The 21128-nt window shown below is 56.4% G+C and overlaps 7 protein-coding genes across 7 annotated transcripts; 6 read left to right on the top strand and 1 right to left on the bottom strand.

Annotated features, from left to right (window-relative positions):
• Positions 1 to 315: 315 nt before the first annotated feature.
• Positions 316 to 1658, top strand: B0H64DRAFT_465733 (uncharacterized protein; the record flags this gene model as incomplete). Its single annotated transcript, XM_062807676.1, has 3 exons — positions 316 to 421; positions 485 to 915; positions 1117 to 1658. Coding segments are annotated over exons 1-3 (975 nt in total). The 5' UTR covers positions 316 to 419.
• A 415-nt stretch (positions 1659 to 2073) lies between these two features.
• On the top strand, positions 2074 to 3005 carry B0H64DRAFT_214188 (uncharacterized protein). The gene has a single exon (XM_062799474.1). It carries the CDS (start codon positions 2270 to 2272, stop codon positions 2762 to 2764), a length of 495 nt encoding a protein of 164 aa, XP_062656978.1. The 5' UTR covers positions 2074 to 2269; the 3' UTR covers positions 2765 to 3005.
• Positions 3006 to 6537: 3532 nt separating this feature from the next.
• B0H64DRAFT_444720 (kinase-like domain-containing protein) lies at positions 6538 to 8924 on the top strand (the record flags this gene model as incomplete). The annotated part of the gene is made up of 2 exons (XM_062806803.1): positions 6538 to 6708; positions 6765 to 8924. The coding sequence occupies 2 exons, from the start codon at positions 6538 to 6540 to the stop codon at positions 8922 to 8924; spliced, it is 2331 nt and encodes a 776-aa protein (XP_062656977.1).
• Positions 8925 to 9429: 505 nt separating this feature from the next.
• Positions 9430 to 10338, top strand: B0H64DRAFT_214162 (uncharacterized protein). Its single transcript, XM_062799473.1, has one exon. The coding sequence runs from the start codon at positions 9550 to 9552 to the stop codon at positions 10153 to 10155; it is 606 nt and encodes a 201-aa protein (XP_062656976.1). The 5' UTR covers positions 9430 to 9549; the 3' UTR covers positions 10156 to 10338.
• Positions 10339 to 11399: 1061 nt separating this feature from the next.
• B0H64DRAFT_465729 (uncharacterized protein) lies at positions 11400 to 13956 on the top strand (the record flags this gene model as incomplete). The annotated part of the gene is made up of 5 exons (XM_062807675.1): positions 11400 to 11971; positions 12067 to 12666; positions 12722 to 12973; positions 13022 to 13553; positions 13624 to 13956. The coding sequence occupies exons 1-5, from the start codon at positions 11784 to 11786 to the stop codon at positions 13954 to 13956; spliced, it is 1905 nt and encodes a 634-aa protein (XP_062656975.1). The 5' UTR covers positions 11400 to 11783.
• A 32-nt stretch (positions 13957 to 13988) lies between these two features.
• On the bottom strand, positions 13989 to 18921 carry B0H64DRAFT_404628 (IKI3 family-domain-containing protein). Its single transcript, XM_062804394.1, has 5 exons — positions 18400 to 18921; positions 17344 to 18317; positions 16506 to 17288; positions 16116 to 16458; positions 13989 to 16063 (listed from the first exon to the last, which is right to left on the bottom strand). The coding sequence occupies exons 1-5, from the start codon at positions 18597 to 18599 to the stop codon at positions 14323 to 14325; spliced, it is 4041 nt and encodes a 1346-aa protein (XP_062656974.1). The 5' UTR covers positions 18600 to 18921; the 3' UTR covers positions 13989 to 14322.
• A 39-nt stretch (positions 18922 to 18960) lies between these two features.
• B0H64DRAFT_404626 (uncharacterized protein) lies at positions 18961 to 20925 on the top strand. The gene has a single exon (XM_062804393.1). It carries the CDS (start codon positions 19317 to 19319, stop codon positions 20733 to 20735), a length of 1419 nt encoding a protein of 472 aa, XP_062656973.1. The 5' UTR covers positions 18961 to 19316; the 3' UTR covers positions 20736 to 20925.
• Positions 20926 to 21128: the final 203 nt, after the last annotated feature.

The raw sequence follows: 21128 nt of genomic DNA, 5'->3' as shown, positions 1-21128 counted from the left end.
GTTGATGTTGAGATGCCGTGCTCAATGATAATTACCTCGACTTCAACTGTTAAGATCACAGCGAGCAATTCGAGATTATACACTATGATGAAATCGCACAAATAATTTTACAGTATTCAATAGAGAAAGATATATAATATGAAATCGATGAGGAGGGTATTAGTAGTAGAAAAGAAAGAAGGTAAACGAGGCGATACCTGACCGTTTGCCTTGAGCCCTAGCCGATGACTCAGCGCCGACGCTTTTTACACCAACCTATATAACCACATGATTGATACCTTGATCGTGCTTTTGGTCCCGTTATTGTGCCGAGAAGAAGATAATGGAATCATCGATGGTTTTGCCCCATCTTCCATTTCAGACCTCCGCGCCTCAATTTTGCCCACGTCACCGAGTTTTCCAGACAAATAGATACTAGCATGTACGTAAAGCGAGCACTTATTGATTACCATTTAGACACTTTGCTTACCAGAACACCGCCTAGGGCCCATAGGACGACTCCCAAAGCGACCCCTTTGCCATGGGAAATGGCTAAATCTTTCCAACTCCAAGTAGTAAAGAGTTGTTGCGATTGGGCATTTTCCGATATCTCTCAACCAGACAGCGCAATGACTCGGACCGTCGGCATCTACAGCATCACCATGTCTCCGGTGTTGAACGTCGTCTTGTTCGGCATAGACGAGTTGGGCCACAAGTTTCATTTCCAGGCTATACTAAAGCTCTATGACCGTCGGTTTGGCGAACGCCTTCGCATGTGTTTGGGCGAACACGTGCCCCATACAGCGGAACGCGAGCTGGCTTTCCAGTCATTTGTCCGGCGGGGGATGATGGACCGCTTTCTTCGCCGAAGGGAGGAAGTCCCCGAGGGCGAGGAAACGCAAAGACCACGCGGGAAGAAGCTTGAAGGCTCCATCAGTACCACATCCCGCCCATCTCCGCACAACGAATACCTCGACTCGGAATTCGATGCCGAATTTGAGGCTGCCGTGTGGGAGGAGTGCAAAAGAAACTTCAACTGCGAAACCCAAGCTTACGATCGGTTGAAAGACCTCCAGGGCAAGTTGATGCCGTGAATGTACGCCCATGTGCGTCTGCCGATCCCCAACGTGCCACAAGACTTGCTGGACTCTCCAGATACCGCACAGTATTTTGAAGTCAAAGGCGTCATCCTCGAACGAGTCCCTGGGTACCCTCTAAACGAGCTACCCACCTCTCCTCTAGCTCCATCAAACATGGTGCTATGGCCAGGCATTGTGCAGGCCGCCGTTGATGCCGTGCATGAGGTTGACAGTCGTGGGGTGCTCAACAATAATTGCGCGCCATACAATATTGTGGTCAACTGCCGCTCGCATACGCCCTTCATCGTCTATTTTGCGAGCTGCGACTTTAAGGAACTGCTAATTCAACGATGGAAGGATACTGGAAGAATGGATGACGATGACGATCCGGAAATTGAGTACTGGGAAGAAGTTGTGACAGCCAATAATGAGGGAGCGATTGGAGCAGCTATGACGGCGAGACTACGACGGATGAAGGGTTTAGAGTTGAAGATTCGGTATCCGAATAGCCAGAAAATACTCGAGGACACGAAGAAGAGCAAGGGAATTGAGTCGACAAAAGACAGGACCGGTAGCAGTGGGTGGAAGATAATGTACTGAACCGGAGTACTTCGTACACACCTGAATCCAGCGGCTGGTTCAGTTTCACACAGGCAACTGATTCCTACGGGCTACACAAACAAGAGAGCGAAATCTCCTGGTACTTAATTGATGGATATCTACTTGGTTATCCCCCTCCCCCCCTGACTCCCTATTTTTTGGCTTGTTGTAAAACTTGGTTGACAGTTCGCTGTTGGGACATCAATTTTCACTCTTAGAACGTGAGAGGCAACGAATAACCTACACCGGAGCCACTGCCAGCCGAGTTACCCGACGAGCTACAATCTTGAAGAAGACAAGGTTAAATCTAACGTAGCGGAAAAAAGACAGATAGCACTCCCGTACCGTGTCTGCAATTACAACTTGGCTGGAGATACCGGTGTGTGGACAGGGAATACACAAGCCAGCTTCCAGAGCACACCACTGAGACCAAGAACAACGAGCAACCCACTTTCAAAACAACGACCAGACATACTTTCGACTTCCCTGGGCCAGCCGCCCGAGAGTACGGCTGTGGCTGTGGCGGCGACGGCGGCTCAGCACCCGTCCGAGCAGGCTGAGTTCGGCGTCGAATTCCTGGATGCGGCGCCAAGGTTGTGGCAATATCTTCCATGCCGACGATCCGGTCTGTGTCTTTGACTTTGTCTCTGGTGTGTCCGTATTCAAGCATGGGGGTCTTGGCCTCCCGGAGTTGTGCTCGATACTCGGGCTCCCGAACTATCTCGATTACTTGGTACCTCACCTACCTTGATCCCCACGTGAACTTTTTGGACCAATCTATTTATTCCATTCGCTTACCAAGTTGTCTCAGTCTCAGCCGCCATCGATTGAAACCAGCGACAGAAAAATCCATGATTCCCGACCAAAAGGGACGACGCCGAACTGAGTGCCCATGGGCCCGGGCCGGGGATGGTGGTCAAAGAGCGAAGCCGAAATCAAGAGATCGACTTTTGGCTCGTTCGCTAGTGCCAGCCACGCCAGCCCCCCAGGCCAGGATTCAAGGAAACCCATCGCTTTTGATTCAGATCAGTGCAGCTGCCCGAGCTCAGCGAGCTGACAGGCTTCCCCACCTTTTGCTGACCTATTCTGGCCAACGAGAAGCGTGAGAATGCAAAGCTCAGCCTGATTACAGATTACAGGTCCCGCACACAGCCTTTCCCTCCGCCGCAGCGCATGTTTGACACGCGTCATGGCGGAATGGCGCATAAACTTCGATATGCCGTTTCCTGCAGCCAAAACAACCGCCCGGGGTCGGCAGGAAGAAGCCTCTCCGCTCGCATGAAGCTCCGGCGGCGAACGGCGGAAGGAGCTTCGCTCATCAAAAAAGCTCTTCCAGAATGCGGGGCAACGAAGCCCAACCTCGCCAACCACCGGGCCGCGAAGTGGTCCCCCCCGTCGACCGATTGCTGGGGGCCTCCTGCTCCCGAGGAAAATTACAACCGACCAGGGGTCCGCGTGCGCGCGCGACTTCAGCGATCCTCCAACTTCTTTCCCAAGTTCACGGATGGGGAATCGCTAGCTCGGCCGCGGCGGAACTTCCGGCGGTGGTGCCGAACAAGGGGGATTCCTGCCACCGGTGCCCGGGGTCTTACTCAAGGGGGCTAGGTTGGGTGGCGAGCTGCAATTTCCCATCCTCATGGAACGGTCTTGCGGTTTGTGCCTTGCCGGTTGCTGTGGAAGAAGGGTGGGATACGAACGTGGAGCGTAAAATCCGCCGTGCTGTTCGGGAATCTTGCGCCTTTGTTACGCCGAGCTGACGTCTGTACATGTGAACAGAAGACGGGAGGATGGAATCAGCAAGGGCTCGAAACCGTTGATGCTGGGGAGCTGAACGCGGCACTCGCGGCGCCGCATTTTCCAGAAGCCCGCCCGCGCAACGGCAGCGTCGTAACGGTGTTGCTATCGACAGAATTTTCATCGAAGCCATGCTCTGGTGCCACGCTGTGAGTTCAGCCTATTCACGTGAGAGTCATCCCCAGTACATACAGATTACTGTGTAGATGTGTAGTGTACACAGTGTTTACTGCTTCACGATCTTTCCACCGACTGCCAAGAGTGTTGATGAATCAGACCAGGCTTGGTGCTCAAGGGGGGTAGCCGATACCCGACTGCTAACAAACGACACCCCACCTTTGGAGTTTGATAGTTAGTGTCGAAAGTTTCCAAAACCTCGCGGCGTTGACGTGCCTCCGTGCCACAGCCCCTCACCAGCGGGAGCAGAGAATGGCCTGTGCTGCCAACGCCTCGACCAGAGCAGCGGGACCGAGTCCAAGGGAGGCACAGGTCCATCCCCGTCTGTGTCCCATCACCCCTGGTGGTTGTTCCGCATGGAGGGGCAGGCTTGACATCTACGCAGGAGGGAAGCTTGAAGAGGCTTCATGTATTCGTATGTAAGTGAGCTAGCCTTCTTGTGGATTGCACATCAAAACATTCACTGGAGGATGGAAAATTGCATCCTCGTCGCCCCGCTCTCGCGTGGCTCGTGATGTCGAAACTCATTGACATTCATTTGCAGAATCCGTCAAACATCTCGATGCTCGCCGTTCCTCAGCCATGGCGGCTTGGCGAGTTGACTCTTTTGGGATCGAAAACCGACCGTCTGCCCCCTTTCGGGCGGGGCCAGAGACGTGAAGAGGTAAATTAGCGCGAGGCATTATTGGAACACTTGCACCGTCGCGAACCCCACACACCCGGGGCCTCTCAGGGCCGTATCCGTCCCTCCGCGTCGCTCGCTCCGTCATTGATGCAACACCGTTATTAGCCCGCGTCGCAGGACGTGATGGGGTGACGAGCGCGCGCACTCTCTGAAACAGCAGCTTTTCTTAACGAGCTTGCCGCCCCATCACCTATTGCCTTTTCGCTGCGGGATCGCGTCCTTGTTTCGTCCGATGAATATGATTTCTCGCACCCCCGACCTCTCCTGTTCCAAGTCACCGGCGCGTCCGTTCCGCTCTTCGAACAAAACATGGAACCCTGCAAAAACGATGGCCGTTTTGAGACATGTGGGTCCGGCGGAGTGGCTGTCGAATGGGGCTACGATCGTGCCTCGTCGACACGAACCGAACCACTTGATGTTTTGGTGTTGCGAATAGCAGTCGATGCTACCAAGACCACTTTGCCCTTTCGACGAATCTGCATGCTGGCGAGCTGCGGCGGTGGCTCTCGTCAGATCGTTATTGGCGCACCTCCCACTCTTGCCCATTTCCCCTCAAAATAGCGGGTTTGGTAGTTTTCGCGTCCAATGGCACATGCTGAGGGCGACGGGAAGCTCGACCTTGGCGACAGCCGAGTGTCCAACGGTCAAGCGCACCGGTTACGGGTGATGGGGGATCAGCCTGCCCAGACTGTTGTGACTTTCCGCGTCACGTTGATGTCCATCAACGATGGAGGTCCGGAGCCGAGCAACCGCAAGAAAATTGCAACGACCACACTTGTTGTTGGGTCTAAAAGAGTTGCGTCGGACCGATCAGACACCAAAAAAAGGAAAAAGACGTGTGGTGTATGTACTGTGTACCGTGTAGACTTCCTATCCGCATCAGAAGCAAGTGGTCGTTTGCTTCCTTCCCGCGAGAGCGGTCCCCCAACCAAGAATTCCCCCCCTCCCCCTCCGCGGCTAGGATAAGCGGTGGGTAGGTGCCACCAGCTAGCGTGCCGGTCTGGCAGCACCCGAAGGCTCATCCAACGCGAATTCGCACTTTGATTCCCAATAAGCACTGCCGGAGTGATCTTGTCGCATCGCACTTTGCTTTTTTCATTCTCTTCAAACCCCGGCTAGACTCAATTTGCGCTCGAGAAGAGCAACACTCGACGGGCCGCTAGCGAAATTGGGTCCCCTATCGTTTTTCTCGAAGCCTACCACCCCGGCTCCAGCGATTCATGCTTGGGGAGACAGGCCCATTTCCCACAGAACGGCAGCCGCTCCTCTTTCCCCAGCGTCTCGAAACCCGACCGATGCAAAAATAGTCCACGATTCCGCCTCGCGACCCGTGAGAGGGAAGCTCGCTGCTCTTTTCTCGAATTTTGCTCGTCCTGCTCCGTTCGTTCGGCCTGCGCTGTTTCTCTTTTGCCTGCCTTCGCCTGTCTTGCAGCGAGAATAGAGCGTTTCAAAGCGCGAAACCCGCAAGATCCGACACTGTGGGACTCTGGGAACACGCTTCAGCTCCAGGCCCCGACGACACCGATACACCAACGCTTCCCCCTCCCCGTCCTCGCTCCTTATTACAGACTCGCATCGGACAAGGCCGTTTGACTGGGCATTTCCGTTCTTCTGGAAAGCCAATTTCGATCTTTCTGGCACCCGTTGCTTCGGTTCGCGCTAACTGGGCTTGCTGTTACACTCACAAGAGCTCCGTTTTCCGACGGGCCCTGGCCATCGGTCCACCCACCCGCAACGCGAAAAGATCCTGGCCTCGGTCCTCCTCCCCAAAACCCTGCCACCACCACCGACCTCCTTTTTCCACCGTTCAATCATTTCATGTCGCTCCTTTTCTGAGTCAATAACACTCGTCCACTCCTTTGATCTCGAAATCTCCAACTATTTTCACTCCTTGAATACAATCGCGACGCTTTGATCGCACGCTGCCGATCCCGACGACGGTCCTCCGAATTGTGCGACCACTACACACAACACCCCCCCGACGGCATCATCTCCTCCACAGACAGTTTCGCCTTGGTCCGCTACATCGTCGCTCTTGAATGCCCCGGTAAATAGTCCGTGGCTCTTTTGCGAAGAGCTTGCTGCTTGCAGTTCGTCCCGCCGCAGTGCGTCAGGGGTCGTTCACCTGCAGCTGCAGCATCAGTTCGAACGAAGACCTCGGGTCACGGATCACGGCCTGGGACTCGACAGCTACATATTCTTTTTTAATTCATTTTCGGCAAGATGACGGTAGCGCACGATTTGACCCGCAGGGGGTCCACTCAGGTCATCAATGGGATGGCACTCGAGGACAGGTTCGAGGTGTTGAAGGAGATTGGCGATGGCAGCTTTGGGAGCGTAGTCCTCGCCCGGGTACGGAGTGCTGGTGCAAGTGTCGCTCGCCGCGGCACAGTGGTACGTTTGTTGTGTCTCTAATGCCTGTTGAGTTTGCGCTAACGTTGTGCTACAAGATTGCCATTAAGACGATGAAGAAGACCTTTGACTCGTTTACAGCATGCATGGAATTGAGGGAGGTGGTCTTCCTTAGGACGCTGCCCGTCCACCCTCACCTAGTTCCGGCGCTCGACATTTTTCTTGATCCCTTCAGCAAGAAGCTTCATATTTGCATGGAGTACATGGAGGGGAATCTTTACCAGCTAATGAAGGCGAGGGATCACAAGTGCCTCGACAACGGCAGCGTTAAGAGCATCCTGTTCCAGATCATGCAAGGTCTTGAGCATATCCACGCCCACAGCTTCTTCCACCGAGACATCAAGCCCGAGAACATCCTCGTCTCTACCTCGGCCCATTCCGACTACACCAACTCATTCAGGCGATACTCCGCTTTGGTAACGCCCCCTTCCACGCCGCCGACTTACACCGTTAAGATCGCCGACTTCGGGTTGGCGCGCGAGACGCATTCGAAGCTACCTTACACGACCTATGTCTCGACAAGGTGGTACCGCGCACCAGAGGTGCTTCTGAGGGCCGGCGAGTACTCGGCGCCCGTCGATATTTGGGCTGTCGGTGCCATGGCTGTGGAGGTGGCGACCCTGAAGCCTCTCTTCCCCGGCGGAAACGAGGTCGACCAGGTGTGGAGGGTGTGCGAGATCATGGGAAGCCCTGCGGTCTGGACTAACAAGGCTGGTCTTCCCGTCGGTGGTGGCGAGTGGAGAGAGGGGACCCGCCTCGCCGGGAAGCTCGGCTTCTCGTTTCCCAAGATGGCGCCGCATTCGATGGACACGTTCCTGCCGACTCCGCAATGGCCTGCTTCGCTTGCTCGCTTTGTCACCTGGTGTCTGATGTGGGACCCGAAGAACCGCCCGACGTCGTCGCAAGCGATTGCCCACGAGTATTTCGCCGACGCTGTTGATCCGCTCCGGCCCAGGTCGTCGGCATCCAAGATCCTTGGACGCAAGCAATCCGATGTCAGCCGGGGAAAGGACTCCGTCACTTCAACACCGACCTCGACTAAGCCATCGTGGTTCAGGAAATCCCTGATTGGGCGGACAGAGAGCGTGGAGGCCATGTCTGTGGTTCCGCAGCCCGTGGTCAAGGAAACCGTCGCTGCCCGTCCTTCGCCCGTCATCCCGTCAGAGCCACCTGCGCCCAAGCCAAGGGCGCCGCCGCAGAAGAGGACGACTTGGGCAAATGGCCCGTCCAATGTTGCGCCAATTCACATTCTCCCGACGATTCGCCCCATTTCCCCTCTGTCCGACGCCGTTACTGCCCAAGCAAACAACCGCGCACATTACGAAAACGGGAGCAGAGTTGCGCCAGTCGACGAGAAGGGGTCCAAGAAGATTGGCCGTCAGCTGTCAGTGCAATCAAGCACGAACCACTACGCCGAGATCCACAGGCAACAAGCCGAGAGGGCGCTCAATGGAAACTCGGGCATGGTCTCGCCGACGAGCGGCTATAAGGAGAGCTTCTTTTCCCACCTGCGGAAGCGTGCGAGGAGGTTCTCTGGGAGGCATCAGACGCCCATCTCGCCAGCTTACGATGACCTCGAAGCCCAGGCTGGTTGCGGGCCGTGGGGGAGTAACAGGTCGTCTATGGTGATGGACAGCCCGCCTCCTGCGCCTGTCCCAAAAGACACTTACGATTCTTTGGACAAGAAGATGCAGGTTTCCGACGTGCCTCCCGCACCACCAGCGCATCAAGTAACTTCGAGCGGCCATCTCAAGCGTCACCACTCGTTGCCCCACCACCAGCCTAGGTCTGTCGATAACTTGATGACCACCACTCGGGTAACGGGTCCGGTATCGAGCCGCACACGGAGGTCGCACGCTGTCCACGACGTCAACCAGTACGATGCCCCGGATGAGGAGGACGAGCTTCTCGACGAGGTTCTGACCTCAACCCACCGGGCCATGAAGCGCCTGGAGAAGAATGACTCGGCACAGCATGCTGTCGCCGTTATGGGCATGGTTGACCCCTATCCGACACCCTCGCCATCCGCGAGCGGCAATGTGATGCTCTTTGGCGATGGCAAGGAGGCCATTACCCCCAAGCCTCTGAACTTCCACAAGCCGACGGCCGAGCAGAAGTGGCCCACTCCTCCATACGACGAAGGTGACTGGGCGGCTTCGGCTTCGGCGAGCATTTGGGCAGCGGGTAGCCGTTTCTAAACCGTCGAAAAAACGGTCATCTTCAGCTGCGATCCATATCGCTGTCTCTCTCACTCTCACTCTCTCTCACAAAAGTCTTGTTCCTGGCTGGGTTTCATGGGACGGTGTTGGGGCTTGAATTCGTTGTTTGGGTGGCATCATCATACACTCTCGGTCGCATCGCTCATTGTCTCGACTTACTCTTTCGGCTTTCGGATTCCTTGCGGCGGTGTCTGTCACGACGACAGACGTTCGAATTTTCCTCTCGCTCTCTCTTTTTGCGCATCATTACACCACCCACGCTTTCTGGTCGTGGCGCTTCACTTCGACGTATCGCGAATACCCTGGAGGCGGATGCTGTTGTCGCCTGCCTTGTTGAAAGTACGGATTCTAATAATCTTGTCATGGATTTCTTGTCTCGTTTCAATTCGTTCTGCCGTCGCAAATACTACAATACCCCCCTATATATAGATTGGAGGAGAAAAGGCTGGATAGGACTTTCCTTGGTCGTCACCTATCCCGCCACGGGCTGCTGCTGCTCGCTGCAGACATCATATCGGTGTTGATATTTCCTTTGTCGTTTTACAAACACCACACCACACACATTGTCAGGGTTAGTTGGGTTGGGTGATTGGGCGGAGGTTGGATGCGGAGGAGGATTTGTTGGTATTTATCGATCTTACTGTCCTTTATTATCACTCGACATATCTATCACCTCACCACGCACACAACTCACCCTACATGTCGTTTGTCATTGTGCACATACCCACTACTGCCTTCATTTCCCAGAGAGAGAACTCGGCCAGAGCGTCATCGTCAATTATCACCATCGCTGCTCCAGTCAAGTCCTCGTGTGCTGCACTATCTCTGGAGCTCTTTCGTCGTCTATTTGTCATTTTTGATCGCGCTGCCTGTAAACTTGCCTCTTTCTCCGTTCTTGTATCACCAACCGTTTTGCGAGCCTGTCTTGTTTTACCTTTTCACCGCGCTGGATACCGTGGTTAATTATTCACCAACATATCAATACAATGCAGTCAATCCGACACTTAACTCGGTTCTCATCTTTCACAATACAAATGAAGCAGTTGGCTGTCTCTTCCGCAAAACTACTTGTACATTACATACACCGCGCGGCTCGTGCGCGGTAACGAACAGAAAGAGAAAAACAAATGATCACCACAAGGTCCTCTTTCCGTCCACAGTATCCCGTATCTCCATACTATGTAACAAGCCATGCCACCAGCGCCCTTGAAGACGATCCGTTGTCTCACTTTTCAAGAGATCCTCTTGCCTATTCCAGCCATGAGGATCGAGCCCATGGAGGAGCGAAGTGGGGTTCGGGGGGCGTGCTCGTGACGCTTTGTGACTTGGGGAGCACGGCTCAGCGCAGCAGCCATGCTCGGTGGGTTATCCGAGACATGGAGACTTGGGGGACAGGGGAGACATGGTGACATGGGCGCGCGCTGGCTGAGGTTTTTTCATACGTAGTATGTATGTAACGAAAACTAGTGTAGACTACATTGCAAAATGGCCTGACTGACTGGGGGGGAAACGGTCGGGAGGGGCGCGGATCGGCTGTCACATACGCTAGTTTACTTGGTATGGAGTGTAGTGGCGAATGAAGAAGTTGTTATTGTCTGTGTGTGCGTGTGTTTTCGGGAATATTTTATGGGTGGTGTTTTTGGGGTGGGTGGCTTGGCTTGCTTTTGGGCTTGGGGGGGTTTCTTCTGCTTGTTGGACGCCACCCCCTTTTTTGTCTTCTTTTTTGTCACTTATCAGATCTTGTTGCTTTCTGTTTCTTGATTGATAGGATGGAGGTGTTTTGGGAGGCTTTTTTGGGATGCAGGTCCCGTTTTGCTTGTTGTTTGTTTGCTTTCCCTCGATAAATTTATCACTCGAGGTTTGCCTGACTCGTTGATTCCTTCCCCGCCTCCTCGACTCAAGGTCTTGAGCGAGTCATCGAGTCATCCCGTTTTAGGGTTACTGCCGATGATGCATGTTTTGCGAGACCGAGGTTGGGAGAATTGACGCGCGGCAGCATGAATGACTCCTTCCGTCCCATTCCCAGGCAAAAGTTGAGGATGCCCTCAATTCGGAATGCCGGTTCTCACGTGACTCACCAGCTTCCTGCGACTGTGTATGGAGTCCCCACTTTTCAGGCACGCCCACCGCAGGCGAACGGTCGAACCCCTGAGGCTCGAGCCAGGCTCCCAGGCCAGCCAGGCACGCGCCAGGGCACCCCGCCTTGGGGGTCGAGTCCCTGCGCGCACACACCATCCCATCATAGGCAGCAGCATTCGATACGCCAGGACTCGACGACCAGCCCGACAGCCCGCCAGGCCATTCCGCCGCATTGTTGAGCTTGCGTCACGGCATCTCGACTTCCTGCCGGCCGTTTCCTAGCCCGCCCCTGTATCAGTACAGTACGTCATTTGTTTGTTCTCGCTGTAAGGGCCACCCGCCAGCGCCCCTCGCCAGCGCCCCTCCTCGGGCACCTCAGCCCACCAAAAAGGAAGCCCCGCCATTTCATCCCATCTCATCCTGCCTCTCCTTCACGCTTCCCATAACCAAGCGCCGCCTGGGTGCGCGAGGCTGAATTGGAGGGTTGTATTTCAAGGGGATTTGTTGGTATTATATATTGTCGGCTTTGCATTTTTCCTTGTTTATCTTTTTGTGAGTTGATTGTTGGTCGTTGTTTATATACCGAGGTTGTCTCGAGTCCGTGTTTATTATCGGTGTTAAGACGATACCCGGCAACGAGCCGTCCCGCTCGTCTCTAACGCTACTAGTGCGTCGGCCAGTTTTATATCTTTTTTGTATCTTCATGCCATGAACGTATAGTACGTCGCAGGGAAGCAGAGCAGATCGATCGCCGTCACCATGAGCATCTCCCTGCCCATGCACCCGTCTCCGAGTCAGAGGAACCGCAAGAGCAGGGACTACTTCACAAACAACTCGGCAACCTCTCCAGGGACTCCAAGTGGCCCGCTGAGAGAACTAGCCTTGGAGCCGCCGTCTATCAACGACCGGCTTATCGTCGGCGTCGACTTCGGAACTACCTTTTCCGGGTGAGTGCTCCGTTCCCGCTCCCGCTCCCGCTCCACTTATACACACGTCCGTCTCATATCTCGGCCCAGAGGCTAGTCGGCTAACACAACGTCAGGGTTGCTGCTGTCTACACCGGGACACCAGACGACGTCGAAATCATCAAGACATGGCCGGGCGGCAATGGCATCACATCGGACAAGGTCCCGACCGAGATCTCGTATGACCTCCCAGCCGATGCGGCCGCCGGGACCGCCCCCACGGTAAAATGGGGCTTCCAGTTCCGGCCCGAGGAGTCACGCCTCCGATGCATCAAGCTGTTTCTTGACCGCTCGCAGAAGCTGCCTTTCTATGTTAGCCCCTTGGAGACGGCCGCCCAGCTCAAGCGGTACAACAAGACGGTCGTCGATGCCGTGAGCGACTACCTGACCCAAATATACAAACACACAATGGACACCCTCCGCCGCCGATACGGCGAGTCCTTCATGGCCTCGACCAAGGTCGACTTTGTCCTGACGTGTCCCGCCGTGTGGTCTGACGCCGCCAAGAACACGACCCTCCAAGCGGCCGAGAGAGCCGGCATGGGTTCGCAATCGCAGATTCAGATGATCAGCGAGCCCGAGGCCGCCGCTGTCTACACTCTAAAGGCCATACAACCGAATCACCTCAAGGTTGGAGACAATTTTATCGTCTGTGATGGCGGCGGCGGCACTGTCGAGTGAGAACCCCCGGATGGGCTGAGGAAAAACGCCAACGTACTGACGAATGAACAGTCTAATTGCTTACAAAATCGTCTCGTTGAAGCCGATTCGCGTGGAGGAGTCTGCGGTCGGGACAGGCGGGCTCTGTGGAAGCGCCTTTCTCAACTACCGCTTCGAGGAGCATGTGAAGAACCGCATCGGCCAGACTCGGTTTGATGAGATGAAGACGAAGAAGGGCAAGACATGGCAGATGGGGCTCCGGTACTTTGAGGAGTTTGTTAAACGCAACTTCAACGAGGACGAGCACCAGGAAGTAAACGTTCCGTAAGGGAGCCCCGACGACCTTGTGCGAACCTCTAACTGACTGTCTAGCTTCCCTGGTCTCCCCGACGACGAAGAAGCCGGCCTCGACTCGGGCTTCCTCGTCATGTCAGCAGAACAAATCAAGGACATCTTCGACCCAGTTGTCAAGGAAGTCTGCGACCTCGTCCAAGGTCAGGTAGATACCCTCCGCGCCAAGGGCGGCGTGGTCTCGGGCATCATCCTCGTCGGTGGCTTCGGCCAGAGCGATTACCTCTACCGCCGCCTCAAAAACCACTTCACCAGCGCCGCGCCGCCCCCCTACAGCAAGATACCCACCAACGCCAACGCCAACACCGACCTCAGCGAGCACCCCTCCATCGAGGTGATGCAGCCCGTCTATGCATGGACGGCCGTCGTGCGCGGCGCCGTATTACGCGGCCTCGAGGGCAACATGGTGATATCCCGCAAATCCCGCATGCACTACGGCACGTCGTACGCCACCATCTACGACGAAGCCAAGCACTCGGTCTCGGAGCGGTACTGGTCGCCTCTGTGGGAGCGCTGGATGGTTTCAGACCGAATGCAGTGGCACATTGCCAAAGTGAGCCCAACCCCCTTCCCGATCTCCACCACCACCAAACCCACCCCCCAAATACTAACCCCCCACCCAGGGCGAAGCAATATCCCCCCTCCAGCCCATCGCCTTCCACTACACGCGCAACTTCCGCTCGGGCCAGTCGCTCGCCGTGACCGACGACCTGATCGCCTGCGAGGCCGACGAGCCGCCCCGCGCCTACACCCGCGACCTCGTGCACGTCTGCACCCTCACCACCGACCTCAGCGCCGTGCCCCGCAGCCTCTTCACCCGCCTGACCACCACCCGCGGCGTCGAGTTCGACAACCTCGATTTTACGCTCGAGATGATTGTGGATAGTGCCGGGTTGGGGTTCGAGCTGAAGGTGGATGGGGTTAGGTATGGGAGGGTGGATGCGGATTTTCATTGATGGGGTGTGGGTGGTGCGGGGGGTGATGGGGTGGTTATTGGGGGTTGGATTAGGACTGAGCGAGCCAGGCGTTGTGGGGAGGCATCGAGTTAGTCAGTTAGTTGCTGGTCCTCGCCGAAGTTAACCAGTTGGATATATCTAGGAAATATTGATTCATAGGGAGACTCGGACAGTGTTTTACTGAAGCAATAAACTCTCCTCAGTCACCCTTTACTCTGCCAGCACCCCTTCAAACTCCCCATGGACTTAGTACGTGTTGACATAACAACCCCTTTTTATTCTCCCCTGCCGAATAAACAACGCTTTTTTACCTCACCCAAAATGCCTACCCTATCACCCCAAACCCACCCAGACATCACCCACTCATCACCCGGACTTCCCCTTCCCCAACAACGACAACCTCTCAAAAGCCCCCACCACAGGCGGCGTCTGCCTCGCCCGCATCGCCTCCAAGCTATCAAACAACACCCCATCCCCGCCACCAGGCCGGTACCCCTCCGCAGCCGGGTCCCTCGTCGGCTCCTCCTCCACCCCCACCGCCGCACCATCCCCAACACCACCAGCAGCAGGCCAAACCTCCCCCACCGCCTTCCGACACGCCTCCTGCACACCGGCCATCAGCTCCTCGACAGCGCGCGCCCGCTCCGCCATGCCGCGGCGCGCGAGCCCAAAGACAAGCCTCTCGACCTCGGCGGCGGCCGCGGCCACACGCTCAACCAGCCGCCGCACCGAGTTGACGAGGTACTCCTCTTCATAAACGGTGCCCTTGCGCCCGCGCGCGCGCTTCTTCTCCTCGCGCCGGCGGTTCTTGCTCGTCGCGCGCGAGACGCCGGTCCCCGCGGTGCCGACGGAGCCCGACCCCTTGTTGGTGTAGCGCGTGAACAGGCTGGCCGAGGTGCTGGCGGCGCCGCCGCCGCGGGAGGAGGCCGCGATGGAGACGTCGTCGGGGATGTTGGCGTCGGTGGTGCCGTCCGCGTTGGTGCGGTTGCCGCCGCCGAAGGGGTTTTCGCCCTCGTAGAAGGCGAGGGGGTCCTCGCGGGCTTTGAGGCGGAGTTCGGCGATGCGGGGGACTTGGGCGTGGAGCTGGGCTTTGCAGTCGGCGAGGAATTCGGTGGAGGAGGAGAGCGCCTCGGTGAGGCCCGTGTCGATGGCGGTGGGGAGGAGGTCGGCGCGGTTGTGGAGGGCCGCGAGCCGCAGGGCGTCGGCGAAGAGGTAGCCCTTGCAGAGGTGTTGGATTGCGGCGGGGACGGAGGCGAGGTAGTCGAGGTGGATTGTGGCTGCCGAGGCGTAGTCCTTGGCCTCGCGGAGGGCGTCGGCGAGGGAGGTGGCGATCTCGGAGAGTTTGGCGGGCGACAGTGGCGGGTTCTGTTGTTGCGCGGCGTAGAGGCATTCCCGCCAGCAGGTGGTTCCCGCTTTGAGGTAGCAGTCTGTTGCGTCGGTGAAGTTGTCGAGGGATTCGTACGCGAGGCCGGCTTCTTTGAAGTGGGATGTGGATTTAAGATACGCGGCAAAGAGGTCGGTGATGGCGCGGTGGTGCTGCTCCTCGTGGCGGTAGATTCCAAGGGCGTACTGGTAGAGATTGTGCGCAACGATGTAGCTCTTAACCTCTTCAAAGTCATTAAGCGCCTTTAAGTGATCCAGAGCCTTCTCCCAGTGTTCGAGCTTATCGTCGATGGTGAATTGCCTCTTTAGCGTCGGCATCTTGTGGAGTTCCTGAACGAACGGCAGGTATTCGCGGGGGTCTCGCTGGGCTTGTTGGGCCACCAGGATAGTGAGATCCAGGTTGTACAGTCCCAAAGCATGATCGTAAAGCTGGTTGACGTCGGCTAAGAAGCAGATGTGCTCGACAGCGCGCTCTGCCAAGGCACTGTCCTCTTGCATTAACTCGGCAACCACGAGCAAACCATCGTCAAGCGCAGGTGGGCTCTTGCAGACATGGGCCGTGATAATGTTTTGGAGGTTGGCCTTCCTCTGCGCACGGAGCCTTTGTAGGACGGCTTCGCAAACGATGTTTGTCTTTCCTGGCTTGACGGCGGCCTTGAAGTCGGGCGGCTGCGTACCGGGAGTCTTGGTGTCCCGATACATGGTCTGGGTAACGTCTTCCTCCCTAGCTCAAGTTAGCACACGCGGCGAAATGTCATCAAGGAACCTCTACGTACTTGAGCGACGACAGAAACAAGTCGACGTTGGCCGGATCTTTCACCTGATCAAGGAACAAGCCCACATTCTCCAAGAACTGCTCAGGCCGGTGGTCGAACAGGATGTTCATATCCACACGCTGGGTTCGGCATGTCGCAAACGCAGAGCCGTAGTCCTTCTGTTCCACTAACCTTCTAATGCCAGCTAGCACCATGGCACGCGGATAGATGGTCTCCAGGTTTCCCCGCGGCATTTGCAGGACCAAGGCCATCTTAGTAGGAATGGCGGTGACCAGCCGGCCGCCTCGCTCAATGCTCCTGCACCGTTCGTCCTTCTCGGGGTCATCCGCCGGAACGTCGAGTTCTACAAAGGTCAGAAATTGTTCCATATTGGCGAGGAAAGTCACTGACCTTGTTCCGAAGCCAAGTGAACGAACTTGACGAAATGATTGCTAGTGGTGAAGACGAGGTGGCTGTCTGTAACTAGGAACGAAGTACAATTCTTTGCAAGTTGACGCCGATTTGCATAGAGGTGCCCAACCCTCGACAATCCAAACGCAAGGGGCTCGCCGTCATGCACGACGCAGCTAACCCATGGCAGGAATGTGGGAAACTGAACGGGCAAAGGCGATTGTTCTCCGCCAGAGATCTTACTAAGCCTGCCAGACAAGTCCTGGGCTACCACACCCTCTATCGACGTAGATCCGGGTGATGTTATCGTCATGATGGGGCCTGCAACCGTTGTAAGCCATGACTTGGTACCCTCAGAGCCAAATCCGTATCGCAACAGCTCAACGTCCTCTGTCATGCACAGGACCTCAAGCTCGTTGGGCCCGGAAAAGCCGACTTGAAGCGACGACTCTTCATACAGCTGAGGTGCCGTCTTTTCAAATGTAGCCATATTTAAGAGTTTCGGGCTAGAGAGGCGGGGGCCCTTGGCCTCGAGGGCAAAGATGCTGACACCAACTCGGTGCAGAACGGCCATTGAGGTGCAGTCGGTCGAAAAGGCCACATCGATGACGGGAGACTCGACTTCGAGCTCACACATGGACATCGGGGGCGGCGGGTTACAAGTCCGGAAAGGTGTAAACTTGATGGTTTGTCCATCGACAACCGCCACGGCTCCGTGGTCGTGCGGAGCCGTTGTCGGCCCTCTGGATACTGTGAGGGCATATTCATTCACAAGAACCTTGTCTAGCAGCTGTTAGATGCCGGGATTTCGGGGAAAGGGGGTTCGGTGCGAACTTACCCGCGACCGCTGCTGCGAGCCGAAGGGGTTTCTCAGCGTGCCACGAGAAAAGGGGCTTCTGCTTTTGGGCATCGACGCTGTCTGAATGACCACAGAGTATTTCCTGTTTCAAATACCAATGGTAGTTGCCCATGGTCCAGAGCTGGATCCGGTCTTTCAATATCACAGCAAGGACCGTTGATTCGGAGTTCCATTCTAGGGCCACATGCTCGAGTACGCCAGCGTTATCAGCAGGGGCGCGGAGGGTAAACTGGCCATGCCGCAACCCGTTTCTCTCAAAGAATGCCACGTCCACGCGGTCAGGGAGGCGCTGGATACCGGCGATCAGGTTGCCCTCGGGCCGCCAGCTCAGACTCCCGTCAAGGCCATCAACAGGCTCGCTGACGCTGTCCAACTCACCGTCGCGGTTGAAGACGCGGATGACACGACGCACGCCTTCTTGGAGAAAGTTGATAGCGACATAGGCACCGTCGCCCCGCCAGCTGATGCTGCAACGGCCATCATCATTCTGGCTCAGCGTGCCCTCGTCCACCTTCTCAGGAATGGTAGGATCCCTGAGTGCTTTGGCCTTGGCACCTCTCCCCTGAAACTGCGTCTCCTTCTTGCCCCATCCGACGGAGACGTGCTTGGAGAGCTTCAGGTCGTCGGCAGACAGGACGGCCTCGGAAATGACATGCCAGCTCCGGCTCATGAACACCACCTTGGCATCGCCGGTAGCAACAACTAGCAACTCCTCATCTGGAGACCAGCGGGCCGCGGCGATAAACGGCAGAAGGGTGCCTACGATCTCGACATGGGCTTCGCCGGGAATAGCGACGCCCTCTTCGTCTTCGGTCACCGTGATGATATCACCACCAGCCATGATGACACACGTTGTCAAAGTGTCGCTGAAGTAGTGCATGCCCACGATGGCATCTGGCTCCCCATTCTCGCTCGGGCTCGAGACATCCCATGATGCGACGCTCTGTGACTGCCTATCGTTGCGGGTTTACATTTTAGTCCATGGCCTCAATAAAATATGACAAAAATAAAATAAAATGATGAGTGGAATCTTACAGTTGTGCTGGTGATGTGTGATGGTCATGTTTCGCAACCCGGAGCAGCTCGATACGGGCGTCCCCGGGCGTCGGGCCGCATGCGATAATCACCTCATCCCGGGCGACATCCCAGCAAGACGCTGAGATGGGAAGTGCAGTTGCCGAGGATGAATCCGGGATCCGGAAGACGCCGTGCCCGATGTTGCGCAGGTTCCGCATCTCGACCGGTCGAAAGGCGTGTCGGTTATGATTATGTATGTGAGTCAAAGCTGGTTGGCACCAATTATGTGGGCAGCCCAGTTCATTCTCTGAAAAAATGGCTTCTTTTTCGGGAATTGTCGGCGCTTGGTGGGGAGTTTTGGTACGAGTGGCCTGTAAGTTTCCTGTCTGAGCCGCCTGTATCCCCTTGCAGAAAATCTCGAAACCACCTGAGGGGAAGTCCCAAGTAAAGTGGCGAAAAATAGAAAATTATTGTGCAGTTTGATGGAGGGGATTCCTTGGAAGGCCCGCTAGTAAGCCGAGTTGGTGGGTTAGTAGTCACGTAATGCAAAAGTGCCAAAGTCACTCAGTGCGTGTTTCCTTTCCAAGATGTAATTGTCTCCATGTGCAGTCGAAACTGTTTGGTGGTTTAGTTAGGGATCTGTTTCATGAGTTGAGCCCCATACCCATCCCAACTTGACAGAGCTTGGGTGCACGGTGATTCCGTGGTTTAAGAGTACAGATGACGCTACCAGAAAGAAATGGCTCCCACCCGTTAAACTGTTAGTGCCGATGGGCCTTTTTTTCTGCCAAGCAGCATCGCTTGGCCGTGGTCCAGATTCCCACCCCGGTGGCGTTGTTGATCGGCCGATGAGCCAATGAGCGCACAATTTCGACAGCAAGGTTTGAGAGCTGCCGCAAGTGGAGCACGAAACTTTGCAGCTCTGGGTCCCAGGGATGCAGTGCCAAAGCGCAGCATCATTTCATTTAATCACCCATCGAAGGCCCATCCAGAGCCAACTTTACCATCAATCTCTCATCTCACTTCCAAAGTTTCAACTTCCCATCTTACACTTCCATCACGCCAAAATGGAACCAGCATTTAACCTTCAACCTCCGTCGTCGTCGCGACGAAAGAACCGAGCCGCGGCAGACCACCTCACCCTCGCACCGTTAACCACCTTTCTCCCCCGCGAAGAGTACGACACCAGCAACACCAGCTCTTCCCGCCCACACACCTCGTACATCCAAGGCCGATCCGCACCCACAACTCCCGTCATTCTCTCCCACTCACCACCTCCGCCGTACCGCCGCCCGACACGAGGCGTCTCAGTACCCTACTCACCAGCCCGGGCGGCCCTAACCAAGAGCAAATCCTCCAGCCAGCTCCCTAAGGGCAGCAGCAGTAGCAGTAGGAGGAGCCAAACCGACAGCAGCACCGGCACAACGCCCACAACAGCAGCAGCAGCAGCAGCAGCCCGCCGCCGCGAGAGCGTGATCCCAGACACCGACTTTCTGCTGCACGTGGGCGCGCTGATCGCCTCGGAGGCACGTGACGCGAAGGGGCAAGGGTGGCTGGTGACGCGGGCGAGCTCGACGACGAGCCTGCCGGAGGCGTACGCGGCGTACGTGTCCGAGGACGGCCTGACGCCGCGCGAGCGCCTGTTCCACCACCAGCAGCAGCGCTGGCAGCGCACCGCCGTGCAGAGCGCGCGCACCAGCCGCCGCGGCAGTAAGGACTACTCCGGCTCCGCCGACGCGGCCGCCTCCGCGGTGGCGGCGGCCACGGCCGCGTCCGCGTTCGCGTCGCCCGTGCATAGTCATTTCGGCAGCCATTTCGGCAGCCGCAGCCGCAGCCGCCGGCCCATGACGCCCGCCGAGGTGCGCCGTGCCGAGTTGTTGGCTTCGATGGAGGATGATCCCCAGCTGGCGGAGGACTACTTCGGTCAGGTGGCGGCGTCGAGCGAGGCGGAGACGCCGCCGCTGGCCGGGGCCAACTTTGTGGGGTTGGACATGGAGCTCGAGTTTGGCCCGCCGGAGCAGGACGAGGATGAGAAGCTGGCGGCGGACGAGGAGTATATCCGGCAACTTACGCAGAAGAAGGGGCTCCTGGTGTGGATCGTTGACAAGATGATGGGGCGGGAAGACGAGGAGGAGGAGCCTGAGGAAGAAGATTACGGGGAGGGAGATTTCGACAGTTGGGAGGATAGAGAGCGGCAGCGGCAGGCAAGGCGGTCGGCGAGCTTGAAGAGGCTCCGGGAGGCCACAGTCATACCGTTGGATTGTACCAACGACCCGCCTCCGAAAGAGGATGGCGGATTGTGGAGCGACGCTACGTGGTTACTCAGGGTGGCTGCAAATTCTTTCTTTCCATAAGAGGCTCGCTCTGGCAAGGCCGGGCGTAAGGCTGCCCGGGGCTTATCCATCAACCGTGCCGCGCCGCGTTACTACAATATCTTCATTATTAGCGGATACCCCCATCTGCTGGGCTGACTGCCCCCCCACACGGGGCTTGAGACAGCCCATAGCGGTGGACAATACTAGGAAGTTGTGTTACGTTTCAAAAGTCTCTTGCTGTCAAACGTCTTCAGACCGCCTGTTAATTCGTGATACTACGTTTCTCCCAACCCACCATCACCGTCTTACGTTTGAACCTACCAAACTTCCATTTTAGGAGTTCTAAACGTAACTCTGCATTCAGTGTCATGCACGCGGCGCCAACCGTCCCGCCCCAGAGCCGAAACAAACAAAAAAGAACGTCCCACTTTC

This window comes from Chaetomium fimeti, assembly GCF_033439085.1.
Source record: "Chaetomium fimeti strain CBS 168.71 chromosome Unknown B0H64scaffold_6, whole genome shotgun sequence".
Classification (NCBI taxonomy): Eukaryota; Fungi; Ascomycota; class Sordariomycetes; order Sordariales; family Chaetomiaceae; genus Chaetomium; species Chaetomium fimeti.
This window is presented reverse-complemented; position numbering and strand designations above follow the sequence as displayed.

What these genes read in the sequence shown, in the direction of transcription:
- B0H64DRAFT_214188 (XM_062799474.1), top strand. Translation starts at nt 2,270, where the DNA reads ATGCCGACGATCCGGTCTGTGTCTTTGACTTTGTCTCTGGTGTGTCCG.
- B0H64DRAFT_214162 (XM_062799473.1), top strand. Translation starts at nt 9,550, where the DNA reads ATGCGGAGGAGGATTTGTTGGTATTTATCGATCTTACTGTCCTTTATT.
- B0H64DRAFT_404628 (XM_062804394.1), bottom strand. Translation starts at nt 18,599, where the DNA reads ATGCGGAACCTGCGCAACATCGGGCACGGCGTCTTCCGGATCCCGGAT. An exon ending in TCACTTGGCTTCGGAACAAG is followed by an intron (nt 16,459 to 16,505) that starts GTCAGTGACTTT and finishes TGACCTTTGTAG; the next exon opens with AACTCGACGTTCCGGCGGAT. An exon ending in TTGTTTCTGTCGTCGCTCAA is followed by an intron (nt 16,064 to 16,115) that starts GTACGTAGAGGT and finishes AACTTGAGCTAG; the next exon opens with GGAGGAAGACGTTACCCAGA.
- B0H64DRAFT_404626 (XM_062804393.1), top strand. Translation starts at nt 19,317, where the DNA reads ATGCAGTGCCAAAGCGCAGCATCATTTCATTTAATCACCCATCGAAGG.